Source organism: Narcine bancroftii, chromosome 4 (assembly GCF_036971445.1).
Source record: "Narcine bancroftii isolate sNarBan1 chromosome 4, sNarBan1.hap1, whole genome shotgun sequence".
NCBI lineage: Eukaryota > Metazoa > Chordata > Chondrichthyes > Torpediniformes > Narcinidae > Narcine > Narcine bancroftii.
In genome coordinates, this window is record NC_091472.1 from 187,022,051 (window position 1) to 187,045,874 (window position 23,824).

Genomic DNA, 23,824 nt, shown 5'->3' on the forward strand with positions numbered 1-23,824 from the left:
CTGCTACTGCCCGCTCTTCCATCTTGTCCATTTTCTTTCCCATTTCTGTTAAGGTCATCTCCATTTTATTTATTTTCTCTTCTGTGTTGTTTATTCTTTTTCTTAAATCCTTAAATTCCTGTATTTGCCATTCTTTAAATGACTCCATGTATCCTTTAATAAGAGCAAGTATATCCTTTACCTTGCCTTTCTTTTCTTCTATTTCACTGTACTCTTCCTCTTCTTCTTCCTCTGGGTTGACCATCTGTTGTTTCTTTGGTGCCCTTTCCTCCTCTTCTTTCTTGTTTCTATTGTCTTCTGTGGTCTCTTCTTGCTGCAGGTGTTCTGCAGCTGTCGTTGCCGGCTGTGGAGATCGACTCCCCAGCTGGTCCCCCCTCCCGTCGGTGTGTTTTTTTTCATTCGCATCGCGCATGCGCGGTTGCGCACTTTTACTCGGCTCTGCGAGCCATTTTTGTAGTCCATTATTTACCGACCTGAGGGAGCGAGTTTCTCTCTCCGCAGCGGGTCTCTTCGGACAGGTAAGGCCTTCACCTTTTTCCTCCTTTGTCTTCTCTTCCTCTCTTCTTACCGTTGCTTTCGATTTTTCTTTTTTTGTCGCCATCTTCTTTCCACCTTTATACTCACTTTTCTGTAACTTTTATTTCTGTGCCTTTGTGTTTTCCTTTGTTTTTCCCGACTTTTCTGGAGAGGGCTGGAGTTCACCGTCCGGCCACTACTCCATCACGTGACTTCCCCGAAAAAATTACTTATGTTTCGCGTGATAACTATAATTTCTTTATTAACAAGTGGTTGTTATACTCAGAATATTTACATTTCGACTTACATTGATTAGATCTTAATATGTATGTTTAATTTTTCCTCCTTCTCTTTGTGGCTCTCCTTAAGAGAGTTGGCTGAAGGGGGGTCTTCTTTTTTTTTTCTTTTTATATGTGTATATATATATATATATTTTTATATGTGTATATATTAATATATATATATATATATATATTTTTTTTTTTTTTTTCTTTGGCTTGGCTTCGCGGACGAAGATTTATGGAGGGGGTAAAAAGTCCACGTCAGCTGCAGGCTCGTTTGTGGCTGACAAGTCCGATGTGGGACAGGCAGACACGATTGCAGCGGTTGCAAGGGAAAATTGGTTGGTTGGGGTTGGGTGTTGGGTTTTTCCTCCTTTGCCTTTTGTCAGTGAGGTGGGCTCTGCGGTCTTCTTCAAAGGAGGTTGCTGCCCGCCAAACTGTGAGGCGCCAAGATGCACGGTTTGAGGCGATATCAGCCCACTGGCGGTGGTCAATGTGGCAGGCACCAAGAGATTTCTTTAGGCAGTCCTTGTACCTTTTCTTTGGTGCACCTCTGTCACGGTGGCCAGTGGAGAGCTCGCCATATAACACGATCTTGGGAAGGCGATGGTCCTCCATTCTGGAGACGTGACCCATCCAGCGCAGCTGGATCTTCAGCAGCGTGGACTCGATGCTGTCGACCTCTGCCATCTCGAGTACTTCGACGTTAGGGGTGTAAGCGCTCCAATGGATGTTGAGGATGGAGCGGAGACAACGCTGGTGGAAGCGTTCTCGGAGCCGTAGGTGGTGCCGGTAGAGGACCCATGATTCGGAGCCGAACAGGAGTGTGGGTATGACAACGGCTCTGTATACGCTCATGTTGTTCCATTGTTTAAAAAAGGCTCCAAAAGTAACCCCAGAAATTCTAAGCCGGTGAGCTAAATTCAGTTGTAGCTAAATTATTGGAAGGTGTTCTAAGATATCAGATATACAACATGATTTTGTGTATACGCTTATCTTTGTGAGGTTTATATATATATATATTAAAACACACACACACACACACACACACACACACACACACACACACACACACATATATATAATATAACATTCATGTTTATGGTTTATTGTTATATATGTTACTTATTACCTGTATTTTGAACTAATAAAGTTTAAAAAAAGATGAAATTTTGTATGTTCCTGTCAGGATTAAAGGCAAGGTTTACAGGCATAGGGAATCTTGGTTTTTGAGGGATATTCGGAATCTGCCTCGGAAGGAGAGAGAGGGGTATACCAGGTATAGGCAACGAGGAGTGTTTCAAAAAATGCAAGAAAAACCTCAGGAAAGAAATCAGGAAGGCTAAAAGGCGTGAGGTTGCTTTGGCAGAGAATGTGAAGGAAAATCCTAAGGGTTTCTACAGATATATTAACAGCAAAAAGATAGTAAAGGGGAAAAAAAAACTGGTTTCTTTGAAGGTCAGAGTGGTCAGCTTTGATTGGAGCCAAAAGAGATGGGGGGGGGTCGGGGGAAACTTAAATGTTTTTTTCTCAGTCAGTATTCATTCAGGAAACAGGTACAGAGTCGTGGGAAGTAAAGAAAACAAGCAGTGAGGTCATGGAATCTATACAGATTGAAGAGGAGGAAGTGCTTGCTGTCTTACACAAATAAGGATGGATAAATCCCCAGGGCCTGACAAAATATTCCCTCAGACCTTGAGGGAGGCTAGTGTAAAAATTGCAGGGGCTCTGGCAGAAATGTTTAAAATGTCAGCCACGGATGTGGTGCCAGAGGATTGGAGGGTAGCTCATGTTGTTCCATTGTTTAAAAAAGGCTCCAAAAGTAACCCCAGAAATTCTAAGCCGGTGAGCTAAATTCAGTAGTAGCTAAATTATTGGAAGGTGTTCTAAGATATCAGATATACAACATGATTTTGTGTGTGGTGGCCTGTAGATCGTGTTTAACCAATCTTATACAATTTTTCAAGGAGGTTACCAGGAAAGTTGATGAAGGAACGGCTGTGGATGTTGTCTACGTGGATTTTAGAAAGGCCTTTGACAAGGCCCCACATGGGAGGTTAGTCAGGAAGGTTCAGACACTTGGTATTCATGGTGAAGTAGTGAACTGGATTCGACAATGGCTGGATGGCGAAGCCAGAGAGTAGTGGTGGATGATTGCTTCTCAGACTGGAGGGCTGCGACTAGTGGTATGCCTCATGGATCAGTGCTAGGACCATTGTTGTTTGTCATCTATATCAATGATCTGGATGATAATGTGGTAAATTGGACCAGCAAGTATGCAGATGATACTAAGAATGGAAGTGTTGTGGACAGCAAGAAAGGTTTTCACAACTTGCAGAAGGATCTGGACTTGATGGAAAAATTAGCTGAAAAATCGCAGATGGAATTTAGTGCAGGCAAGTGTGAGGTGTTGCATTTTGGAAGGATAAACCAAGAAATGACTTACGTGAGGAGTGTGGGAGATCTGGGAATACAGATATACAATTTACTGAAAGTGGCGTCACAGGTGGATAGGGTTGCAAAGAGACCTTTTTGCATATTGGCCTTCGTAAATCAAAGTGCTGAGTAAAGGAGTTGGGATGTTATGATAAAGTTATACAAGACATTGGTGAGGCCAAATGTGGAGTATTGTGTGCAGTTTTGGTCACTGAACTACAGGAAAGATGTCACTAAAATAGAAAGAGTGCAGAGAAGATTTACTAGGACATTGCCCGGACTTCAGGAAGAGTTAGAGGGAAAGGTTAAACAGGTTAGGGCTTTATTTCCTGGAGCATAGAAGAATGAGAGGAGATTAGATAGAGGTATTTAAAATTATAAGGGAGATAGTCAGAGTAAATGTAGATGAGATTTTTGCACCGAGGGTAGGTTAGGTACAAACCACAGGACATGGATTAAGAGTGAAAGGGGAAACATTTACAAGGAATGAGGGGGAACTTTCTCACACAGAGATTAGTGGGAGTGTGGAATGGGCTGCCAACTGAGGTGGTGAATGTGGGCTCAATTTTAACACTTAGGAAGAATTTGAACAGTTACATGGATGGGAGAGGTATGGAGAGCAATGGGTTGGGTGCAGGTCAGTGGGACTAGACAAAAAAATTGGACAGGACAGACTAGAAGTGCCAAAGGGGCTTATTTCTGTGCTATAGAGTTCTATGGCTCTAAGAATAGGGACACAAGTGAAAATAAGCTGCTAGAAACATCTGAAGTAGATAGCTAACTCAGACAATGCTGGATGAGACAATGACTAGAGATGAAGATACAACCAAAGGATACAATGAGAATGAAGCAGATCATACCACAAGAACACGGAGAATGAAGGCAAGTAAAGATCTTTCTGAGCAGATGAGCAACAGACGAGGAAGTGATCAGCAATGTACCAATGTACAGTGCCACCATTTTCTTTGGTATTTTCATGAATAAGCATTCACAGACCATTGCTGGACTACTGCCACTCTCTAGACGTGCGAAAGATGCCATAGCCCTGGTCCTCCCTCCATTTCCATGACGGGCAGTGAATCTCCAAATTCTATAGAACTCAACACTTGTTAATTGAATGGATTCAATCTGCAATTCAAAACAGCGAACTGAATTTTCATTGAATTGTTGCATGTCAACAGGTTTTTCCACTTTAAGGGAGGTTCAACAGTACAATGGGTAGATTTGAATTTGACCTGTTTTATCCATTTTGTTAGGTTCCAGGAGCTTTTATGGCTGAATGATGATGATATAGTGGGGAAAACGGCCTGCGCAATACCATTGGCACAACCAGACAAAGAAAGCAAAACCAAGAGATTAAAATGACAAAAATCATTGAACCATTCTGAGTTAATGATTCGGAGGAAGGTTAACAAGCCATGTCCTCATGACCATTCAAACCACCTCGCCGTTCAAACAAAAAAAGTCACAAACATGCAACAGAAGTCAACTGGAAGGAAAAAAAACTCCAAGTCATTTTTTAAACAACTCTATAATCTTAAGAATATTTTCTGATACAGGCATGTAATCTTTTATCCTAAATTCTGAAAACAGAAAACCTCTGAAAACTGATTTTTTTTCCTCTCGTGAATGTCATTTGCATACCAAAGCTCACGTTTGGCATCAAACATGTGATCCACACTTGACTATCCTGTGTCGGTAATTAATGGAATCCTAGGGAATTTTATAGATGCCAGCAAGAAAACAGAGTCCAGCGCCTCTGATTCACCGTAAACGCAATTCGTTGTATTTGGCCCGACACCGTGCCACCCCCATCAAGAATCCAAATTGGGAGCTCAGAGGGTGATAGGTTGGGGTGAAGATCCGAGGTCGGATGGGCAGGCTGCAGTGCATTGGGAGCGCTGGTGGGCAGACAGCTGGGGTGAGAGTCCTCTGAAGGTGGCAGTGGGAGCTGCAGATGGCAGACTGCTAGGGCGTGCGTCTGATGTCAGGGCGTCGGAAGCTCAGATGGCCGCCGCAAACACCCCCTTCTAGTTCGAGAGTGTCTTTGTTGTGCACGAATCTGAAATCAGCGCAATTACTTAATGTACTGTCATTCTATATATTATCCCAAAAATTCTGAAAAGTGTCTGGTCCCAAGGGTTTCAGATAAAAGATTCTGCATTTGGTTTTTAAGCATGTTTTTCTGTTATCCACATCCTTCTCAATTTTTTTTTTAATCTGCACCATTTTATCGTGTTTTCTGCCATTCTGAAAATGTTTCTGGAAGAACGATTAAAGAAGGCCTCAGGCCCAAAACGCCAGTAATCTATCTTTACCTCCTATGGGTGCTGCAAGACCTGCTTAGTTCCTCCAGCATTTCTGATGCTTCTGCACTGAGTAAAGCTTGCCGCACATTTTTCAACAAATAGAGAAAAAAAAACCACTTTGTGAAGAACTTTTCAAGTGCAAATTTTTTGATTTCAAATTGATCCAGCAAGAAGAGATTATTGGGCACAGCAAACAAAGGATTATTGCACTAGAGTATTAATTAAAATACACCCCTGTGAATAGTATGCAATAGCTACAGCGACTGGAAGTCCAATGTTCTACTGCACACATCTTTCATTTTACCATTCCACAATCCAGGAGTCAACTGCTCACAAGATCTTACTCATGTTCACAGCATCACTGAGATTCCTTTATAGGCTGCACTCACACACTAGCACCATACAGAGTTCAAAAGTGCAGATGAAAGTGGAAATCATACAGCTCATTACAAAACAGAGGCTGAACTGTTCCTAACCATGACACAAGGCTGTGTGTATTTTTTTTACATTTAAGGTAAAGATTCCATGAACAGCCCATCTGTTCGCTCTTAACGTGTTTGAATAACTGTAATCAGTTGAAGTCTTCTTTGCACCTCTTCTAACCAGTTAAGAGCCATTCCATTCTGTTTTTAAAAAAGCAATGCAATTGTATTGCTTCAAATTTACAATACCCTCTCATTGACCTTTACTTTCATTCTGAAGCACAACTTGAGCTACTAAAGCCAGGGACAAATATTTCATCATTGTTCTAAAATATTTCAGGTTTCAAAAACATTTTCACCAATAATTAGAATACACAATACAAAAAAAAAGATGTGCCTGAATCATTGTTGTGAGAAAGGGAGGATATATCTCAAACATCAACTAATTTTCTGTGTTCCTCAAACCCTAGCGGCCGTGAGGAGACCTTCGCCATTGACCACCTCAAGTCAGCACAGCTAGACCTGGAACACCCTGTGGCTGTGCCACCCCCCCCCCCCCCCCCACCGATGAGGTCGGCCACCCAAACGGACTGAAAAGGTGTTGGCCGTGGACTCCACACCACCCAATGCCAGTTCTGGGGGCACGGGGAGGGTCATGTAACAGCTCGCCCACGCAGCAGGTGAACTGGATCACGGAGTCGCAGGCAAGCCCTCAGCAGATCTGTCTATGAGTGCTCCGGGCGCGGGGGCAAGCCCACAGCTGGGTGGCAGTGGACCTACGATGTCCACGTGGAGATGCTCAAACCTCCTGTGTGTCAGCTGGAAGGGTTGAAGGGGGCCTTCACATGCCTCTGAACTTTGGAGGTCTGGCAGTGTATGCATGTCCTAATGTCCTGGCCCAGTGCCTGAGCTGCTTGTGTAGGACGTGCCCAGCGAATCTATCTGCCACCAGTCAGATGGTTGCCCGAATGGACGGGTGGGCCAAATCATATATAGTGTCCAAGCGGCAGGAATGATGGGATGGGGTTAGCCGGTGAACACATCACAGAGGAGCTTGTTACCTGTCGGGCAGATGGGGAGGTCCTCAAGTTGCAGGCCCAAGCTGCTGTGCCTCAGCGAATGCCACGTAGTCCAGCCCAGGAGACAGGAACTCCACCGAGTGGGTGGATGGTGCGAGACAGTGAGTCAGCCATGACATCGTTTTCCACGGAGATGTGCTTGATGGTGGTGGTATACTCCGAGATGTATGACCGGTGGTGTTGCTGCAGAGCCGACCATACATCTGACACTTTGGTGAATGTGAAGGTGAATGGTTTGTGGTCCGTGAAAACAATGAACTCCTGCCCCTCCAAGAAATATTGAAAGTGCCGGATGGTGAGGTAGAGGGCTTGCACTCCCTGTCGAAGGCACTGCATTTCAGCTCTGGGGGTTGCAGGAGCCAGCTGAAGAACACGAGTGGTTTCTACTGACCCTCAATTAGTTGTTCCAGCATGCCACCGACTGATGAGTTGGAATCATCACCCATGAACTATGGGCACTATGAATGTGGGCACATTCACCCGAGGGTGTACCAGGAGAGTGGTGTATGTAAGAGTGTCCTTGGTCTGCTCGAAAGCCACCACTGACTCCATGTCCCGGGTGATTTCCTTGCCCTTGCCGGTCATCAGGCCAAATGGGTTCATAATTCGGGCCACTGACTCTGGGAATCGGTGGGAAAATTTCACCATGCCCATGAACTCCTGTAGCCCCTTGACTGTATTGGGCCTGACAAAATGGCATATGGCCTCGACTTTCACCGGCAAGGGAACCCACTCAATGCCTGTTGATGTGGTGCCCAAGGAAATCAATGGCCGACAGCCCGAACTGGCACTTCATGGGGTTGACGGCCAGGCCATATTCACTAAGGAGGCCGCAGAGTTGGTGCGAGTGGCTGGTGATCAGGATATCCTCTAAGTAGATGAAGATGAAATCCAAACTGCACCCCACCGAGTCCATGAGCCACTAGAATGTCTGTGCCACGTTCTTGAGTTCGAAACTCGAATAAGCAAAACAGAGTGATGAGGCTGTCTTGGGGACATCACTAGGGTGGACAGGAATTTGGTGACATCCATGGACCAGATTCACCTTGGAGAAGATGCGTGCCGCATGTAAATTGGCCTTAAAGTCCTGAATGTGGGGCACTGAGTAGCAGTTGACCATGGTGGCACTGGTGAGCCTTTTGTAGTCACCACACATCCTCCAGCCAACATGTGCAGCGGATTGGCCTACAGGCTGCCTAAGCGCTGGACGATCCCCCATCTCCTCCATTTTCCTGAACTCCTCCCTGCCGAGGTGGAGTTTGTCTGGCACAAACCTGCATGCCTGAACGTGTAGCGGTGGTCCTTGAATGGGAATGTGCTGCTGTACACCATGCTTAGGGGTGTTTGTGGAGAACTACGGTGTAATAATGATCGGCAACTCTGCTAGTACTCTGGCAAATTCTTTGCCTGACAAAGTCATAGAGTCCAGGTGTGGGGTCGATAACTTTGCTTCGCTGAGCGAGAAGATCTGGAAGGTCTTGGCATTCATTAGACACCACCCCTTGAGGCCATGTGCCCAGGTGAAATCTGCACCCACTAAAGGCAGCGACACTGCTGCCAGCGTAAATGATCAGGAGAAACAGCAGGAACTGAACTGTAGTGGGATGGTTCGTGTGCTGTATGTGCGAATAGTGCTATTGGCATCAGTGAGGACCAATCCTAACATACTGGCACGGGTGTCATGGCTTGAGGTGAGCAAGACGCTAACCTCCACCCATGTCTACGAGGAATCCACCCCCCCCCCCCGAGTGTTGGCCCCATAAGTAGAGGTGGCTATCACAGTGGCCAGTCGCCATAGCCATTAGTGACAGCCGGCCCCATCATTTCCCAGAAAAGATCAGGGCAGCAATGGTGGGCTCCTGAACCCCACTTTTGGCAGTTTAAAACAGCAATGGTCCGAACTGGGGTCACTCCCTGCTGTGGGCATCACCGGCTTCATTGGTGGCATGGGGAAGGCCCAGGCCTTGTGGCTTGATTGATGGAAGCCCCGCCATGTTTGTTAGTGTGCCACAGGATACCTGCACGGACTGCTACTTTTTATGGGTCACTGAAATTATCGTCAGCCATTAGGAGGAGGTATCTTCTGGCATCTGCTCAAGAAAGACTTGTTCAAACAGTAAACATGGCTTATAGCTGTTTGCTAGTGCCAGCATCTCGTTCATTAAGGCTGATGGCGCACAGTCACCTAGGCCGTCCATGTGGAGCAACCACACACTGCGTGCTCACGGCGAGAGAGGCCACAAGTACAGATCAGGGCCGCTTTGACTGTTTCATACCTGTTCACAACCAATGGCTGGTGTAGGAAGTTGATGTGGCCTGCTGTTTCCTGGTCAAGTGTGTACTTTGTGGCGTCCAAGCCGATTTGCCTGACCTAGAATCGGGCTTCAGCCTGTTCAAACCAGACCTGCAGCAGCGAGGTCCAGAAAGTCAGCATTTTCAGTGAAACTACATTCTATGTGCTTAGGTTGGTCATCGTTAGGTCAAAATGCTGTTTTGACTATCAGGGTCTCCAATGTAGTTGAACTAGGCACGCAGCGAGCAAAAGAATCACACGGATCAAAAGTGAGTTGAACCAACTGCTTTGCTGATTCAAGGCCGAGTACTTAAGAACCCTCTTCCAGCAGCCCCTATGATCTGTGGGGTGGAACTGACGTCAGCCGTCAAGCTGTGGTCTTGCCCTGCACCCAGAGCTCTTATAGTCAGATCTGCCGCAGACTTGCTGGCGATTCCGTGAGCCGGATCTCCTGTTGCGTGGGCAAGCTGTCACGCTATCTATCTGTACACACACACATGAACCTGTACATGCATTGCAACAAAATTATGTTAGGTATAAACAGAGTTTTTTAAAATTCCATTCCTTGGCACGGTTGGCACCGGGGTTAGCATAATGCCTTTATAGTGCCAGTGATCGAGACTGAGGCTCAAATCCACGTTGTCCGTAAGGAGTTTGTGCATTCTCCCCATATCTGCATGGGATCCCCCCTCCCCGGGGGCTCCGGTTTCCTCCCACTGCTCGAAACGTAATTGGGTGTAAATTGGGCAGCACGGACTCATGGGCCAAAATAGCCTGTATTTAAATTTAATTTAAAATACCGAAAAACAAAAAGGGCAGCAAATTTTACAATTCTCAGTACAGGTGAATACAGTGCTAAGGGTACTTTGCAAAAATCCTATTTCAAACAACTGCATTTTTGTCAGCATTGGTTTGCCACAAAGGTGAATGTACAACAGCAAAGAGGTTATTAATAGGGAATATGGTTGCAAAACATTAGGCAGATTAGAAATGAGCAACCAGAAGGAAATGGGACGATAGTCAAGTTACAGGAAGTGAGGATTGCATTGAAAGAAACTCAGGGTGCAACGCTCTAGCAGAGCTGGAGATTCTAAGAATAGATGGAAGTACAGACTCTGGCAACAAATGTATTTGCAATAGCGATCATGTGAAGGAATTAATGCACAATTCAACAGCTCATCTGACTAGAAATACAAACTTGGAAACTGGGTAAGCAATGGTCCAAAACACAGGACCAACAATGGGGCTAATCAATTGCTGAACACGTCACTACCAGATTCAACCTGAGCAGGTGGTCATCATCAGGAAAAAGGTGGGCATGCAAACTCAAATGTGGAAATGGTTAGTTTTCAGTTTATCATCCCATTACAGTGAAGCAACATTAGTTATGTACGGTATAGTATTTTGGTCTTTTAATCCGTTAATTCTTTTTTTTTAATTTTTTTTAAGAATTTTAAAACCACATCTACAATTATTATTAAGTGATACATTGAAAAATTGCAAAAATAATACAAATGTGGTATATAGATACAAGTCATTTAATCCCTCCTTACCTCCCCAACACTACCCCCCCCATTCCCACCCATCCCAAATAAAAAATAGAAAATAGGGAGAATGTCAGAAAAAGATCTCATTGCACATCATACTGGAGCTGAGGGATAACAGCGCGACGAGCTTTCTGAAAGTCCTTCAAATGTTCAAACCAACACATTGTAAATATGAGCTCCGTATTTTCAAAAAGAAATATTTGTTACATAAATTACAAGTTATTTTCTCAAGTAAAATACAAGAACACAATTCAGCACGCCACCTCTCCATCCCTGAATCTGCATTTATTTCCAAGTCTATACACTTTCGAGAAACCTGCTAAAAACTAATCATAAAAATTCAATTTAATACTGAGTTAATTTTAATTTAAGACTAAACATTTTAATAGCACCCAACAAAAATAGCGTAGGATCTAGTGGGAGTTCCACCTTTAATATTTTCTCCAAAAATGTTTTTACCTCTAACCAAAAAGGACACCCTCAAGTAGAATGAAAAAATGAACCAATTTTTTGATCACATCTAAAATATAAATCTGATGCTACGAAATTCAACTTGTTTAATTTTTGAAGAGTTAAATATAGTCATATAAAACTAATTTATATTTAACATTAATCATTTTAATTATACTATCCTTACAAGGTTGCTTCCAATCATTTTCATCTATTTAAACTATATATTCTTAATACAGGAGTATTAGATAGACAATGTAAGAGCAAGTCTCAAGCAACCGGAAAATACACATCTGGAATCTACCATAGATACCAGATACCAGGAATTTTACTGTATAATATATAGAATCTAGTTTTCCTCTGTGCCAACCACAATAAAAATCCTCCACAAGGCAATATGCATCAATGATAAAACTGAGATCACCCATAGAATCTGCACCCCCAGGTTATAAACATTTCATCAGAACCATTGGTCAATCTCAATCGTTCCTCAGGGCCCAGGATGACTGCTTCCACTCCATTTCTGTAAGCTCTGAGTTATTCAAAGTGCCCGTTGTAGCTTGCAACAGATTCTGCCTTTGTTGGAGCAGGTAGTACTTTGCAGGGTAGATGGCACTGTCGACTCTTTCAGCTGTTTACATTACCTCCCATCACAGCCTCTCAGGCTGTGGAGTCACTTTCCAGATGCTCCTTCCATTCCTCGATATCTCATTTATTTAAAGAGGCTAAGAGCACATCTTTTAAAAGTGGTCTCAGTGATCTTAGAAATCTCCTGACATTACTGCGTTGGCTGAGTGGAGGATACTTTCCTGCTTCATCCATTCTGCCGATAGATGGAGGATTTTGAGGAGTCATTATTGGTTGCACTGCTCCAGCGCTTTGGGAGATCTACTTTACAAGAGGGCAGAGATCGCTACTACTCAGTAAAGCAAGACAACGACGTCAGATTTGAGGTTGCAGTCTCCTTGAACATTCTTTCCTCAATTCGCGAAAGGCAGAACTGGTGCACTGAAGGCAAGAGTGAATTTCACCATCAGCCCTCATTGAGAGCAAGTTTCCATTGTATGGAAAATGATCTGCATTTTCAGGTTCTCACTGTGACTCTTGGCCATTGGGAACAAGGGATAAAGCACCAGGGGCAGGTTGGTAGAAGACCAGAATCTTTGAAATGGAGAAAGGGCATCTGCAAACATGGATTATACCAAAGGACACGTGGATAGGAGAGAGTTAGTGAAACAACCAATGTTCCAATGTGCTTCGGTGCACCAAAATCTTTGTTCCTGCAACATATTATGCAGAAAAGTGGCTTTCCAACTTAAACAGATAACTTTAATTAATATGGTTCCAAAAAAAAAAGTTTGAAGCAGTTTCATAATTTAACTGGCCTGGCATTTCCCCAGTTCAAGGTGACTTCAACCTATTTCCTCATGCTGTTCCAAATATTCACCAACATTAATTTCTTATCAAATGCAAACATTTCACTGTTACAATCGGATAATATCTTGGAGAAATGAAAAAACTTCCCCTCCTACAAAAACATGAATAGGTTACAATTTTCATCAGTGGAGATAAATATCGCTTTCTTAGTGCATTTATCCTTTAGTTTCACTATTAACATTCTTACCTGAAGGAAGATAAGGTGGTTATTTTTAACAGAATATTCCTGATTTAACTCAAAGTTATGTTTACTTCTCAATCCCACCACCAATCCAAAGAAATTCTCTGAATCTAAATCTCTGAAACCTATTTATCACTTTAAACCAGTGGTTCTCAACCACTAATGCAATTTGCCTCCATATGGTCGAGATCTCTCTAAATTTCCTATATATGAACCTGCCTAAATATCTTTAAAACATCTCTCCTCCACCACCCGTAACCTAACTGGACCACAGCTCTGTCAACATAACCTGGACAGTTTCAGTCCCATCACACTAAGATCAGGTTTTCCATGAAACCTACAATCTGTCCCCTTGACACCAACCCTACCAACTTCCTGAAGGATGACTTCAACATCGCGGGTCCGCGCATCCTCTCCATCATCAACAGCCCCCTAGCCACTGGCTCTTTCCCAACCTTGACCCCACTATCCCCAAAAATTACAGACCTGTTTCAAAACTTCCTTTCCTCTCCAAAGACCTTGAAAAAGTAATACTTAACCAACTACCTCCCTACCTTAAACAAAATTTAAAAATGGAAAACTTTCAGTCAGGATACAAAGCACGGTGTCACCATTATTGAGGGTACACTATGACCTACTCCTCACCACAAACTTGGGCGGCGCTGCTGTTCTAATACTCCTCAGCGCAGCGTTATATACTGTCGATCACGCTATTCTGATAGACTGTCTCCAGCAAGAGGTCAACAGCAATGGCGTGGCCCTCAGCTGGTTCAAATTTTACCTCACCAACAGGGCTTTCACAGTCAACATGGGTAACTACACATCTGCCTCAGCTACCCTCTCCTGTGGGGTTCCGCAAGGATCCATCCTTGGCCCTATTCTTTTCTCGCTGTACATGCTTCCCCCTTGACCATATCATTCAGAAACATGGCATCTCCTTCCACTGTTATGCCAATGACACCCAGCTCTACCTACCCCTAAAATCAAATGACCAGTCAAAAAAAAAATCACCAACCTCACCAACAGTTTGGAAGACATAAAATGCTGGATGGCCCAAAACGTCTTCCAACTTTAATGAGACAAAATCTGAGATCATCCTATTCAGCCCCCCCTAATTTCACCAAAAAGTTACACGACTCCCGAGGTAATCTATCCACTCTTTTTAAACCCCTCGTTAAATCCCTTGCGGTGCTACTCAACTCTGCCTTTAAATTAGACAAACAGGTTAACCCCGTGGTGAAAGCCTGCTTTATCCAGCTCTGCACCATGGTTAAAATAAAACCATACCTCTCACTCAAGGACGTCGAAAGGGTTATTTACACCCTTATCTTCTCACGTCTGGACTACGCTAACTCTCTATGCATTGGGATAAGTCAGTCCTCCCTAACCCACCTCCAATCGATTCAGAATGCAGTGGCTAGGGTCCTGACTGGTGCCAAGAAGAGGGACCATATCAGCCCAATTCTGGCCTCCCTCTCATGGCTGTTTACATACAAGGTCCTCAATGACCTTGCCACACCCCACCCCCCCCCCAAATATCTCTGATCTGCTTACGCCCTACTCTGCTCCCAAGCAGCTCAGGTCAGCTACCACAGGATGCCTGGCTGTTCCAAGCACTGAGCGCACACAAAGGGGAGACTGGGCCTTCGCAATTGCAGCCCCCAAACTGTGGAGCAGCATCCTCTAACCATTAAACTCACCCCCTCTCTCAACTGCTTTAAATCTGGGTTAAAGGCGTGCCTTCTGTTGTTAGCGTTTAACGCCTGAAACCTTTTGTACGTAACTAACCTCTGACGGCGCTGCACTATTCACTGCAATTGTGGTCTATTTATAATGTCTTAATTCGTTGTTCTGTAAATAGTTGTACTAGTTTCGATCGATTGCCTTGGTCTGTTCAGCACTTTGGTCAATGCAAGTTGAAAAAAAACGTTCTATATAAATAAAGAACTTGAATTTGAATTCATAAGTGTAATATCTCTACCACTTCCTCCAGCAGTTTGTTCCATTCACGCATCACCTTCTCTGTGAAAGACTTATTCCTCATGTTCCTTAGAAATCTTTCCCCCTCCCCTTAAATTTATGCCCCTCCAGTTTTAGATTCCAATGCTCTGGAGAAAAGGATGTGACCACCAAACAACAGTGGTGCATGAAGGGGAAGGACACCTAACGTTTGTGACTCTCTGTCTATGACTAGATAGGAAGAGGTCATCGAGCTTTCACTCCGCTGGTTGCCGGGGAGTGATGTTTGAAGAGAATCGATCATGATATCCATTGTGTCAGAAGCAGAGTTAATTGAGAAGGAAGATGGGGGACAGATTCAGTCACATAGGATGTTATTTTAGATTCCCTCAGTTTTACTGTACTCTTACTGACCTCTAGATGAATTTGCGAATCACTCCAATCATATTACAAAAGTTCATTTATTCTACCTTTGGCATTTTATCAGTGCAGACTAGAGGGGCCAAGATGGCCTGTTTCTGTACTGTAATTGTTATATGGTTATCCACCTTATCTATGTGACTTATGATGTTGCAAGCATCACCTCAGCCTCCTTTGCTCTCAGTAAAAGAGCTCCACTTTAACCAGTCTGTTGTATCATTGCTTTCACAGAATGATGTCCCTGAACACCTGGGTCTCTCTGCTCTACAACACATTACATGCACATTCACTTTTCAAGTTCTGCATTGATTTAACTTCCAAAAATGCATCACTTTGCACTTTTATCAGTTAAATTCCATCTGCCATTCCCTCCTCTCTACCCTTGACATTTTATGAAGAAACAATGAGTTGTTTTATATATGAGAAAATGAAGATGGAGACTGCATTCTGTCCATGGCCCTTTAATAACCCCTGAGCAGTGCTGAGCAGGACCCTGCTGTGGCTGGGAAGATGAGTGGAGAGAGTTAGCTGCCCATGTTGATTCAGTTTTGTTCGATAATCATCGCTCATCAATAGTGCTGAATGAACATGTGCAACTTATACATCAAGAGTTAAATATTGAGAAATCTGATTTGTGGGAAAAAAAATCAACAGGTGAAGTGAAAAATCTCCTGCAATCGAAACAATGGTGAAAAGCTGATGTTCCTCCCCCGTCAGCCATGCTATTTCCCCACATATCAACCAGTGATCCTGTGGCAAGCTTGGACAACCTTCTTATGTGTTCACCAACCACCAAGTTTCGAGTCATCAGCAAATTTACTAATCACGCCACCTACATTTTTATCCAAATTGTATTCATGTGCGCCACAGTGGGTCCAACACTGATTCATGCAGCACATCAGGCCAATCATCAATGAGACCAAGCCTCCACCACCAACCTCAGATGACCTTGTGTAAGTCATTAAATGCCTTCAGGAAGTCGATATGGACAACATCCATAAGCATCCTGCCACCTCGCCAGTAAAATCAACTGTGTTAGTCAAGAATTACTATTTTCACAACACTGATGGCTGAATCCAAGCTGATGCTTTACATTTTTCCTCTCTCCATTCCCTATGATACAATTTAACAAGCAGTCCGCTACAACGGATGTTAAACTACAGGCCAATGTTTAGTGGTGTTTCTTGCTCTCTCTCTCTCAAACAATGGAATGTTTAATCCTCAACCCTTTCCTGAGACTGGAGATTTTTAGGAACTTTTACTGTAATTACAAGGCTGCAGCGGGTTGTGCACAAGCACAGCGAAAAGATTGAGGCAACGTACTTTGAATTCCACGCTGCAGCCTTTAAGGCTGTGTCTGCCCCACCCTCACATTTCGGAGCTTGCGTCACGCTGACGGAAGTGCGCAAGCGCTCTTCCGGTCTGGACCGGAAGAGAAAGTCCCGTGGCGCCATCTTTGCCGCAGCTGCCCCGCTGACCACGCGTGGCACGTGGGTCCGGTTCGCCACTGCAACTATGTGCATCGCCACAAGACAGAGATTTTCAACCTTCTTTCAAATTCTGCAGTGGAGACCCATAAATTTGTCCAAAGTTCTCATGTTTTCTTCATTCCCATGGTCCTTTGCAGATTAAATCTACTTTCAAGTCCCCAATAGCACACCAGCTTCCCCAGCAATTTCTGTTTCCCTTTTTGACCTCTAGGGCTTTGCTCTCTTTCTGCATTGTGAAAATGGATGAAACGTTAAAAACTGTGCAACTTTCTCACTATCCATTACATGAGCAACATCTGCATCACATTTACAGGGGCTGACACACCCCTCTCCATTTAACATTTTTAAAATAATATTTGCCATTAGCTTTAATACCCTTTGGTTTCAGCCTCCCCTCCCAGGTTGCTTTCTCCAGCTCTCTAGTGCAGTGTTTCTCAATCAGGGTTCCCCGGAACCTAGGTTCCGCGAGAAACAGTAATAGAGGCTAATGTATTTTTGAGTAATTTTTGTTTAATTTTATATTTGTAATTTTACTAAACACAGACGGCATATTGTTGGAAAATCCTTGATTATAATAAAGGCTTCAACCTCTTATTTTATTTAAAATGAAAACCTCAGTGTGAGGTCTCAGAAACCAGCAGTATAATTTTTTTTTTGCATTGCAAAAGGGGGTCATTTTTTCTTTAAACAAGTTATCCAAAAAAAATATAATGTTTACCATTTAAACTACAATAAAAATATAAAAGAGATAGATATTAATAGTGGTATATAATAATTTTTATGCAGTGGTTCCCCTGAGACATGAAAACTATTTCAAGGTTGATAAGCGCTGCTGTAGTCTATTAGAGTTTAGCTTATGCATTTAAATATCCTTCTTTAAAAAAACTTCACACCACATGACATTTCAACTGCTTATCATGGTTGCTGTGATTCTAAACCACTCATTTACCACTTTAATCACAGAGCACCTCTGGCATAGTAAGGGAAGGCTTAAGGTGGCATATAGGTGGAAAGAAAAAATTTGATAAACCCATGTTTTAATCGTACCTCACTGACTCGTTTTGTGCGCAGTAACTCCAAAGGAAATGGGCCAATGACAATTTTTCTCAAGCAAAATATTTCAGTAACAATTGGGTCCAGAGCAGTGATTCTCAATCTTCCCTTCCCACCCACATCCCACCTTAAGCCATCCCTTATTAATCAGAGCACCGATGGCCTAGGGATGGGTTGAAGTGGGATGTGGGTGGGAAGAAAAAGGTTGAGAACCACTGTAAGTGTAAAGCTATACATTTCTGGTATAAGAAGTTTGTCCTAAACTTTTAGCTACTTAATCTGTAGGTTTATCGATTAACAGTACAATCTAACTTACTGTGGATAGCTTTTAATATTGTTCCATCAAAACCTTTTGTAAGAATCATTTTCCCTCTCAAGCCCAAAATCAAATCAATTCACGTCATGCTCATCATTAAGTGGTTTCCTTGCCAACAAATTTTCACAGCAGTTTGTTATTCATCAGAAATTTAGCATAGCTTGTTCCCAACGCTATAATCTACAAATGCCCTCTTCATAAATATCACTGTACTCAATCTTAAAATAATAGCCAAAGACCTGATGATAAAGAACTCATACAAGGAAAATAAATAGTGGTCCTATTTTCATCAATAGCTTTCCAGTTGCACAGCATTCTAGTGAAATGTGTGAAAGTGCCTCCCTAGAACGTGAAGGAAACAAAATCTAGTCATGAGGAATGGTGGCTACTAGCTTGGTCGGAGAAGAATCATAAAGTATGGGGACCAAAAAGCAGAAAGGTCTGGTTTTCAGAGTGTAGGGAGCTCAGTAATATGAAGGGGTTGATTCCCAGAGTACACACATAATTAAAATGAGAAAAGTGGAGACACTAAGGGTACATATATGAAGGAAACAGAGATCTTGAAGGGATTTGAAAAATTAAAATTAAGATTTTTAAATCAAAGCAATGCTTGATAGGAAGTCAAAGAAGGGAGGCAAGCATGTGGAGAAGAATGAACGGGACCTGACATGAGCCAGGATCACAAAGCTTGAAGCTTTGGTTGATCTCAGGCTGATGTACAGTAGAATGGAGGAGGTAAAATCTGAAACAATCACTATGGCAGGCAGCTCTGCACAAAGGAGAGTACAGTTCATGTTTCACTTGGAAGACCCTTCATTAGAACGGTGAATACCCAAGGGAAGTGGACTGGAATTATATTAGAACATTCAAATAAACAAAGACACAGCTGAAGGTTTCAGTAAGAGATGAGCCAAGGCAGTATTTAGAGATTAATTAATTCAAAACAAAGATTCAAATTCGTGGAAACATTAGGGAAATGATGGAAAATGACATTGCACAGATGTAACCCCAAGCAGCATTAGTGCTAATTCTTGGATTAGTCAAAAGTGGCCACTTCATTAAAGTCAATCAGAGAACTCACATGGATTTGTGTGAGGAAGGTCATGTTTGACCAATCTGATTGAATTTTTTGAAGAGGTGACTAGGAATGTGGATGAGGGTAGCGCAGTGGATGTTGTCTATATGGACTTCGATAAGGTACCACATGGAAGGTTAGTTAGGAAGGTGCAGTCTTTAGGTATAAATTTTAAGATAGTCAAATGGATTGAACATTGGCTGAAAGGGAGAGGCCAGAGAGTGGTAGTGGATAATTGTCTGTCAGGTTGGAGGCCGGTGACCAGTGGTGTGCCTCAAGGATCTGTATTGGGCCCATTGTTGTTCGTTATATACATTAATGATCTAGATGATGGGGTGGTGAATTGGATTAGTAAATATGCAGACGATACTAAGATAGGTGGAATAGTGGATAATGAAGAAGGTTTTCAAGGATTGCAGAGGGATTTGGGTGCTTAGAAAGGTGGGCTGAAAAATGGCAGATGGAATTTAATGCTGATAAGTGTGAGGTACTTCATTTTGGTAAGAAGAATCAGAATAGGACATACGTGGTAAATGGGAGAGCATTGAGGAATACAGAAGAGCAGAAAGATTTAGGAGTAACGGTACATCGTTCCCTGAAGGTAGAAACTCACGTGAATAGGGTGGTGAAGAAGGCTTTTAGTATGCTGGCCTTTATCAATCATTGCATGGAATATAGGAGTTGGGAGGTGATGTTGAGATTGTATAAGACGTTGGTGCGGCCTAATTTGGAGTTCTGTGTGCAGTTCTGGTCGCCTAATTATAGGAAGGATATAAACAGAGTGGAGAGAGTGCAGAGAAGGTTTACCAGAATGTTACCTGGGTTAAAGCATCTAGAGTATAGGGAGAGATTGGACAGATTAGGTCTTTATTCTTTGGAGCGTAGAAGGTTGAGAGGGGATTTGATAGAAGTATTTAAGATTATGAAAGGGATAGACAGAGTGGATGTGGATAGACTATTTCCGTTAAGAGGAGGAAAGATTAAAACAAGAGGACATGAGTTAAGAATTAAGGGGCAGAGGTTTAGAGGTAACATGAGGGGGAACTTCTTTACTCAGAGAGTGGTAGCCGTGTGGAATGAGCTTCCAGGAGAAATAGTGGCGGCGGAGTCAATTGTATTATTTAAGAAAAGGTTGGACAGGTATATGGATGAGAAGAAGATGGAGGGTTATGGGCATTGTGCAGGGAGGTGGGACTAAAAAGGGGTGTTTGGTTCGGTGCGGACTAGAAGGGCCTAATGGCCTGTTTCCGTGCTGTAATTGTTATGTTATGTTAAAACAGATAATGTACTAATGAAAGCACCCTCACCACATCCTACTGGATGTTATAGTGAGTTACTTCAGCTTTTTCTTTTTGCCTTTTTCCATACTTTGAATAAATTCTCTGATGCACACAGAAAATCTTCATGGGCTTCTGTGCATTTATTTCATAACTATACATCAGTAACACCTTTTCCTTTGATATTGTCACTCTTTCAAGGATCATTTCAGTTGAGCAACTTTTTTCTTTGTCTTGCAACAGCACTTAGGGACAAGAAATGTCAAAAGGCACCTATAAGCTGCTTCACAAAGAAACCACAGATTTCAGAGTTGACCACCAAAAAATATTTCAAAACTTATAAATCATCTCATATGCTGAACAAGGGGCATTAACCCAAACACGCCCCACCTTCACAAAATACCCACCACTAGAGGAAATTTCAAACACTTCAGACCGAGGAAACAGCATTTTGATGGAGATTCCAACTTTGATTACCAATGTATGCTGGGGTATTTCATTTCTTATGGATTTGCCACCTTATAGATGGTCAACCATGTCCATGCACTTGATCGTCATTCAGTGACTCCACTGGGATGTGCGCATGTACAGGCACTGTTCTCGAATTACAATACAACGCCAATCATTTCTTCACATCTGCTATGATGAGCCATTTTGACGATTGCATTTGTTTTGCTGACTCATTGCTGAGGTGCCCTTGGGTCATGACAACCTGGCATCTTGCTTGAGAGGCTGTTTTTGGAAAATTCAAGAACGACACCCCCTCATCCTTTTCCTTTCCACTCACATACCACTTTAAGCAATCCCTGTGCCTTCAGTGCTCTGTGATTAGTAAGGGATTGCATAAGGTGGTATGTGGGTAGAAAGAAAAAGTTTGAAAACCACTGTTTTAATCGTACCTCATTGACTCGTTATGTGCACGGTTTCAGAAATGGACCAATGACACGTTTTCTCAAGCAAAATATTTCAGTAATAATCGGGTCTGGAGCAGTGATTCTCAACCTTCCCCTCCCACTTTCAACAATCCCTTACTAATCACAGAGCACCGGTGGCACAGGGAATACTTAAAGTGGAACGTGAGTGGAAAGAAAAAGGTTGAGAACCACGGATTTAGATTTTTTAAAACAAACAGCCTCTCAAGCAAGATGCCAGACTGTCCTTAGCCAAGGGCACCTCAGCAATGAGTCAGCGAAACAAATACAACCGTCAAAAGGACTCCTAATAGTAGACATGTGAAGAAAGGGTTGGCGTTATGTTGTAATAAATCACGGTCACACTGCGTGGAGGAGGAGGGGTTGCGGTGTTCATCGCTCCCCTTTAAGATGCAACCCATCTTCCCTGACTCCTCCTCACCTGCTGCTCAAAACCAAAAGTAACAAATTCTCTCTCACATGGTTACCTGGGGCGAAAAGCTGGCGCTTCGGGTAAAATGAGCATCTCACTTTTCTTGTTGAAGTTTCTTAAATCTTTCAGGGTCTTTGATCAACTCTCCCGAGTAAAATGCCAAGACGGGCTGCTGGAGCTCCTCGGGCACTCTTCCTGCTCGCGTTCATCGAATGCAGTGGCAATCGGGGTTACTTGACTGGCGGCACTGGATGCCACAACCTTCTGCCTCGTGTCGGACAGAACAGCGCCGCTGGCAGGGGTCCCGTCCTGTCACCTTGCAGGGGGAGGCCAGCCCAGCGTCTTGCAGGAGACGCTGGCAAACACGTGTTGGCAGCGGACGGACAGAGGCGTTCAACGCCGTGTTGGCAGGCGCGGGGCGGGCGGAGCGTGGTCCGGGGCCCCTCTCGGTGAGATGCCAGCCTCGCACCTGCAGGAACCCAGTTTCCGCCAACCGAGCCCTCCGGTGGGGCAGCCCCGAGCCCTCCGGTGGGGCAGCCCCGAGCCCTCCGGTGGGGCAGCCCCGAGCCCTCCGGTGGGGCAGCCCCGAGCCCTCCGGTGGGGCAGCCCCGAGCCCTCCGGTGGGGCAGCCCCGAGCCCTCCGGTGGGGCAGCCCCGAGCCCTCCGGTGGGGCAGCCCCGAGCCCTCCGGTGGGGCAGCCCCGAGCCCTCCGGTGGGGCAGCCCCGAGCCCTCCGGTGGGGCAGCCCCGAGCCCTCCGGTGGGGCAGCCCCGAGCCCTCCGGTGGGGCAGCCCCGAGCCCTCCGGTGGGGCAGCCCCGAGCCCTCCGGTGGGGCAGCCCCGAGCCCTCCGGTGGGGCAGCCCCGAGCCCTCCGGTTGACAGAAGCCCTGACCAGACAGCGGAAAGCCGGGGTCTCTGCTTCGCAGATGCTGTCGTAAAAGGGTCCCGGGCGGTTGATGGAACACAGATGCTGCCCGTGGACTGTGACCTGGATGCCACCTGTCCCTCCGGGCTAGTCTCCGCTTTCTTATTTACCAGTCTCCCTCCCCAGCACCTGCTACCTGCGCTCCGTCTCATTTCCCTAATCCATTCTAATCACGGAACACACTTGTGGACCCTGCCTCCTGGGATTTCCCCCCGGGTACGGTGCCTGGGCACTTTCTGTGTTCCCCCTCCTTCCCACTGCCTCAGCGCCCTTGTCTGCTCGACCTGCTGCCTGGGCTTTACCTGTAGTTATCCCGATGCCCCCCCACCACCAAATCCCGGTCCCCCCTCCACCGCCTCAGCCCTCTCCCACGGATTTTTTATTTGCCTCTCGGTAATTTTTATTTGTCTACCTGCTGCCTGTCAAATTGCTCCCGCTCCGCTTCCAAACTGTGCACCGAGCGGCGGTGCAGGACCTTGGCCGGTACTTGTCTGATGGTGTTCATCGGGAGCCCTTCTTCGCTCGCTTCAGTGCAATGATCTGCCTCTCCTCCCGGGCGGAAGGGGCGGGAGGGGGCCGCTCGTGCCCGCGACCAGGAAAAACTCGCGCGGGCGCGCGCCCGCGTGCATCATGGGAAAAACTAGGTGAGGGGAGAGATGGCGGCGGCCTGCAGCCTCCATGGAGGGTCCTACCCCCAACGTGCACGCAAACGGCGGGGCGGGGTCGTTTCTGGTGACTGCTTTCCCGGCCCATTTTAGACGGATCCGAATTTATTCCCGCATTAATGAGCGAAGAAACCTGCAAGAGATGTTGTAGCATTTTCTACATGTTATCATTAGTAACATAGTTCAACGCTGCTCCCCGGACAACATTCACCGAAATGGGTTAAAATGTGGACGGCCGGTTCCCACTGTTTGGTATAAATGGGCACGAGGGTATTGCCATACACATAATTTCAATGCACAGATGCTTCACGATCCTTACTTGCAGCCAAAAAATCGAGTACATTGAATTA

At 44.6% G+C, this 23,824-nt stretch overlaps 1 protein-coding gene across 2 annotated transcripts in view; it reads right to left on the reverse strand.

Annotated features, from left to right (window-relative positions):
- Positions 1-23,381, reverse strand: part of LOC138761314 (huntingtin-interacting protein 1-related protein-like) — a 186,950-nt gene extending 163,569 nt beyond the window's left edge. The window contains exon 1 of one of the 2 annotated variants that reach the window (XM_069933217.1): positions 23,222-23,381. In XM_069933217.1, coding sequence (XP_069789318.1) covers positions 23,222-23,314 — 93 coding nt within the window. In that variant the 5' untranslated portion in view covers positions 23,315-23,381. The remainder of the gene's footprint in view (positions 1-23,221) is intronic. The other variant, XM_069933218.1, reaches the window with a different exon arrangement.
- Positions 23,382-23,824: the final 443 nt, after the last annotated feature.